The sequence below is a fragment of the Crocuta crocuta genome, unplaced genomic scaffold, assembly GCF_008692635.1.
Source record: "Crocuta crocuta isolate KB4526 unplaced genomic scaffold, BGI_CrCroc_1.0 scaffold20, whole genome shotgun sequence".
Taxonomy (NCBI): domain Eukaryota; kingdom Metazoa; phylum Chordata; class Mammalia; order Carnivora; family Hyaenidae; genus Crocuta; species Crocuta crocuta.
In genome coordinates, this window is record NW_027527932.1 from 549,286 (window position 1) to 555,591 (window position 6,306).

General features: G+C 39.7%; 1 protein-coding gene across 5 annotated transcripts in view; it reads left to right on the top strand.

Moving 5' to 3' along the window:
- The window catches only part of ARFGEF1 (ARF guanine nucleotide exchange factor 1), a 150,079-nt gene that overhangs the window by 56,745 nt on the left and 87,028 nt on the right, over positions 1–6,306 (top strand). For all 5 annotated transcript variants that reach the window (XM_077751762.1, XM_077751763.1, XM_077751759.1 and 2 more), the window contains one exon: positions 2,641–2,917. In XM_077751762.1, coding sequence (XP_077607888.1) covers positions 2,641–2,917 — 277 coding nt within the window. The remainder of the gene's footprint in view (positions 1–2,640; positions 2,918–6,306) is intronic.

Here is a 6,306-nt window from a genome sequence, read left to right on the forward strand (position 1 = left end):
TTTTTTTTTTTTTTTTTTTTTTAATGTACCTCAGTTTCCTCTGATGTTTTCTCATGATTAGACTGAGGTCTGTTTTTTGCTAGAATATCTCTGATGCATTGTTGTGTCCTTTTCAGTGCATCATATCAGGAATTCATGATGTTGACATGTCCTGTTGCTGGTGATGTTAACTTTGATTACTCAGTTAAGGTGGTAACTGCTAGGTTCCTCCACTGTAAAGTTACTAGTTATTCTTTCGCAGTTAATAGACATCTTGGAGATACCTTAAAACTGTGTAAATATCCTGTTTCCTTCTCACACTCCCCCATCCCCAATTTAAATATCCTTCAGTGGATCTTGTTGGCAGCATTTATTACTGTGGTGGTTCCCTAATGGTGATTTTCTGTTTATCTCTTCTTCTCTATCTGTTAATAAGAATTATTCTTCTGTATCTATTAAGAATTCTTTCCTGTATATTTTTAAGTTTTTTATTTATATCAGTCTGTCCTCATAGGTATTTATTCTGTTGGTTATAATCCACTGCTATTATTTATTTTGTTGCTCAAATTATTCCAGCTTTGGTCTTACGTACTTTTGACAAGCTCCATCCTTTTTTGAGCACTTCCTTACTTTCTGCAATCTCAAAATCTTGCAGGCTTGTTTTGAATTTTTTCTGCCTCAGCCCTAGAACCAACCACTTCAACAGGGAGTTTTGGCTCTTTCAATTGGAGAATGGTCATTAGAAACCAAAATCTGAGTGCTAGGTGTATTTGTTGCTGCTGAGATGTTATTGCTTCTCGGCCCGCTCAGCAGATAGAGCTAGGAAGATGTATCTGTATACTCCCTCTACCTCCTAACCCCACACCTGTATTTGTGTATATGTTTATACTGACATTTCTTTTTTTTTTTTTTTATGTTTTATTTATTTCTAGAAGAGAGAGAGACAGCGTGAGCAGGGGAGGGTCAGAGAGAGAGGGAGTGACAGACTGAAACACGCTCCAGGCCCTGAGCTGGCAGTCAGCACAGAGCCCGACGCGGGGCTCGAACCCACGAACCGCGAGATCATGACCTAAGCGAAAGTCGGACACTCAACCGACTAAGCCACCCAGGCGCCCCTATACTGACATTTCTTTCAGTTTAGCATGACAGGGTTCATTTCAGTCTTTGCCCTTTATTTATTTGTAACTTCTTTAAACAGTGAAAAGTATGGCTTTTGTTTTCTATGATATAGTATTTGTTCAGTCCCTATTACACATACAAAATATTTTTAGAATAGTTAACCCATACCACTGTGAGAAGCATACTTACTTAGTAGATTATAGCATTTATGGTTAGTTCTTTTTGTTTTTTAGCCTTATAAGATCCATCCAAACTATTGTTTTCCGAAGTTACTTAGATTCTTTTTTTCTCCACACTTCATGGCATAATGTTATTCCTTTATAATATAATTAAGTTAATTTATTATTGCTTGTTTTCCATTTCTTGGTTAGTTTTAATTGCTTGTTCATTTCTTGAGTATGTTAAATAGCACTATGATTTAACACAGCTACATAAAAGGTAAACTCAGAGTACTACTGCTCCTTCTTCATCTCTCTCACTCCATTCCTCTTCCCTCCTCCTTTCTACCCCTTAGATGTAGCTAATCCCTTGTTTCTAGTTTATCCTTCCTGCATTTATGTAGCACAAATGAGCAGATAAATGTATGGTTTCACATATCTTCTTTCTTACACGAGAGGTACCATGCTGTGGTAGTTACATACCACTGCGTAGCAAATTAACCCCAAACTTCAGCTCCTTAAAACTTACTATTTAGCTGCTTATCTCTCATAGTTTCTGAAAGGCCAGAATACAGGAGTGGCTTAGCTGGGTGGTTACGGTTTGGGTTCCACATGAGATTGTAGTTGTCTGCATGGATCACAGTGCGAGCTGGGGCTGCAGTCACTTAAAGGCTTCATTGGGCTAGAGAAGACACTTCCAATCTTACTCATTTGGTTTTGGTGAAAAGTCTCAGTTCTTCACTGCCTGTTGGATGGAAAGGCCCAAGTTTCATGTGGGTCTCTTAGGGCTCCTCACAGCATGGCAGCTGGCTGTCTCCGGGGTAGATGATCAGACAGAGAGAGCAACAAGGCAGAAGCTATAGTGCCTGCTTGATGATCAGAAATAGGTACCCAGACCATCCCTGGAACAGTGTGGGAGGGGGCTCTGCAAGAAAGTGAAAATCAAAGGAATCATTGGTGACCATGAGTGTGTTTTATTTTCCCATCCACTTTTTCCCTCCCTTAGTGAAATTTTGGTTTTAGGAAAATCCACTGTTTGCATTAATCCAATTATTATTCTGAGGCTATTAAATTTTTATTTTAGTTTGGTAAATTTTGCTTAGGTTATACAGTCACATGATTCAAGCACACCAGAAATACCAAAGAGAAGAGAAATACTGAAAGACTTCCATCTCTGTTCTTATGTACCAATTTCCATCCCTCTAAGAAGTAACCAGTGTTACTTGTTTTTGTGTATTTTTAGTATATTTTACAGTCTTTGCCACTGATGGACTCCAATTTCTAATCCTAGAGACAAGGATTTATAGTTGAGTGTAACATTATCCTTCCAAATTTTAAACAACTTACTTTACTAATATGGGAAATTAATTCTATTTCTTAACAGTTGCAGGAAGCCAAACAAATGGAAAAAGAAAGGCATCGGCAGCATCATCATCTGTTGCAGTCTCCAGTAAGCCATCATGAGCCTGAATCACCTCAGCTTAGATATTTGCAACCTCAAACTGTTGATCATATGACCCAAGAACAAGAAGGGGACCTTGATTCCCATACAAATGATGTGGATAAAAGCCTTCAGGATGACACAGAACCCGAAAATGGATCTGATATTTCCAGTGCAGAAAATGAACAGACTGAAGCTGATCAGGCAACTGCAGCTGAAAGTAATCTTTCTGAGAAGGGGTTGTGGGGCGTGTGAAGGGAAGAGTGTAGGCATGTATCTTTGGGAAAGAATTGTGGAAAGGGTAATATGTCTTAATGGATAGCAGGCACATGGTGATTAGTTGTGGATTTTTTCCATCCTAGGTAGTGAATTTAATTGACTTCAAAACACAGGGTACCTATTTAACAGTACTGTGCATTCATTGTCATCTCATGAGCAGTATCATTTACAGACTTGTTTTGGAGGAGATATATGTTACTTAAAGGGGGTCATAAATGTCTACTACCAGGTCATAATGGAACTTCACTTTTCTTAAAATAGTTTCACAGCAAACAAAAGATTTGTTTATTTAGTAAGGTTTTCTGGAATGTGACTGAAAGTTTTAGGGCATCAATGTGTTATTGGTTCAGAAGATACTATTGTCTAAAAAGTACTGAAATTAAGTATAAAAATAGAGTAACTACCTAACATACAGAAATATTTTTATATCCTGATTTGTAGTAAGCACTAAAATTGAGATGTTCTCTGATACTATTTTTCTGAGTAAATTTATTTATGAGAAAGGTTACAAAGGGGCACCTGGGTGCCTCAGTTAGTCGAGCATCTAACTCTTGATTTTGGCTCAGGTCATGATCTCACAGTTTGTGAGCTCTCGCCTCACGTTGGGCTCCACACTGAAAGCACAGAGCCTGCTTGGGATTCTCTCTCCTCTCTCTGTGCCCCCCAGTCATGTGCATTCTCTCTCTCTTAAGTATGTTTTTAAAAAAGAAAAGGGTTGCAAGATTATAAAATTAAATTACATTTATTTATTTTACTAATTTGTTTCTCTAAAAATAACCACATGAAGTCATTTTTTTTTCCTCTCAAACATTATTTTTAGCTTTAGCTATTTTATAAAACTGCTAGGGAGTCTTGTTCCCTTTGTTTCTTATTAGTTTGGTGTCAAAAAATGATGGAAATTCTATTGGCTCTTTACTGCGTTTGTGTGGAAGTAGGATGCTTAGGGCTTAGTTACAGTTAATCGGAATTCTGTATTTTTCTTTGAGAAAAGACTTCTGTAGTATTTTTTCACCCGCTGAGTTTTTTTTTTTTCCCTACCACATTTTTTTCATAATGTAACAGTAGGATGAACATCAGCAGTGGCATGATTAGATGCCTTTTTAATACTTAGTGCTTTACTGTTTATTTTAAAAGGGGTAGTTTTGGGGTGCCTGGGTGACTTAGTTAAGCATACAACTCTGGATTTCGGCTCAGGTCATGACTCGCAGTTTGTGAGATCAAGTCCCATATTAGGCTCTTTGCTGACAGCATGGAGCTTCCTTGAGATTTCCTCCTTCTCTGCCCTTTCTCCATTCCCTCCCTCCCTCTCCTCTTCTCTCTCTCTCTCTCTCAAAATAAATTAATTAAGCAATTTACAAAGGGGATAATTTTGATAAATTCAAACATTCACAGTACTCAAGCTAATAGTAAATCTATACTGCTTACATTATTTAAATTTTTCTAGCCAGCCCTTGCCAGATTTCACCTACTTTTTTTAAATGTTTATTCATTTTTGAGAGAGAGAGAGAGAGACAGACACACAGACAGACAGAGACAGAGCAAGAGTCGGGAAGGGCAGAGACCAAGGGAGACACAGAGTCCAAGGCAGGCTCCAGGCTCTGAGCTGTCAGCACAGAGCCTGACGCGGGGCTGGAAGTCGCAAACTGTGAGATCATGACCTGACCCGAAGTCGGATGCTTAACTGACTGAGCCATCCAGGCACCCTTAGATTTTACCTACTTTTACTGTGAGCTTATAAGAGCCTGATTCAAAGGGCTAATCACTAATAAACCTGGGACTTTATTTCTTCATACATTCAGCAAACATTTATTTAGCATACTGTGTCCTAGGCACCATGTGGCACTTGGGGTTAAAAAATTGATAAAGGAGGGGCGCCTGGGGGGCTTAGTCGGTTGAGCGTCCGACTTTCGCTTAGGTCATGATCTCGCGGTTCGTGGTTTCGAGCCCCGCGTCGGGCTCTGTGCTGACTGCCAGCTCAGAGCCTGGAGCCTATTTCAGAGTCTGTATCTCCCTCTCTCTCTCTGACCCTCCCCTGCTCACGCTGTCTCTCTCTCCTAGAAATAAAAGTATTAAAAAAAAAAGTTGATAAACGCATTATTCTTTTTTTTTTTAATGTTTATTTTATTTTTGAGACAGAGACAGAGCTTGAATGGGGGAGGGGCAGAGAGAGAGACAATCACAGGATCTGAAACAGGCTCCAGGTTCTGAGCTGTCAGCACAGAGTCCGACGCGGGGCTCGAACCCACAGACCCTGAGATTGTGACCTGAGCTGGAGTCGGATGCTTAACTGACTCAGCCACCCAGGCACCCCATAAAGACATTGTTCTAAGAGTGCCCATGGTTTGCCTGGATGGTCAGGCATTTATAAATGAGGTATAATGTGATAAATATCCTGCAGGTGACCAGCACGAGGTAATTCTGCTGAGGAGAGTTAGGCACTACGTTTGTACTGAAAGTGATGATGTTTTGGTTGAATCTTGTTGGTTAGGAGTTGGAATTGGCTAGCTAGAAAATTTCAGAAATTCTGTGACAGAAAAAATAACGTGGGCTGAGACTCAGTGAATGGAAGCATCTACTGTGTACAAGTCACCTTGTAGGATACAGAATTATACATATGACAGAATTTGCTGTGGTATTTTCATGATTATTTTGGCCCTGCAGGTATTTTTCTCCCAACAGCTGATAAAAATGAGAATTCTGCCTGAGAACCATTGATTTAAGAGAGCTCTAGAGTTTACTTTGAATTACGTCTCTGTCACTTGCTAGTAATGTTACTTTGGACGTAACAGTTAACTTCTCTAATGACTGCCTGCGTGTAATAAATACTACTATTTCTGTCAGATAATTTGAGTGAGAACTGACTCGTGATTCACTAGCTATTTTGTACACATATTAGTGACTGTATATTTAGTTTTGTTGAAGCTAACTTTCAGACTCTAGATAATTTTAGCCAGCTAGAGGACAGAAATACAAAGCCTAAAGATGGTAGCAAAATGATCTGTCAAAACATTGATATGTTTTTACTCCACCGAAGAATCTTGTGTTATTTCTGTATTTGGATTTTTTATGAAGTAAGTGTACTGATTCGTAGCTCCTTTATCATAGCTCCCCTTGTGGCATTCAGTATTCTGTAGAGTGTAGCAAACAGTAGATCAGGAGCGGTCAGCAATAGGGAGGACAGGCTTCTGGAAGCAGAACCCCAAGCAGTGGTCCTTTATACAGTCGTGTGAGTGGGACAGCAGCACTGTCACCTCCTGTGCAGCCTCCTGCTCGTGTGAGTGGGGCAGCACGGGGCCCGGGATCACTAGGCGTCGGAAGTGCTAGTTGAGC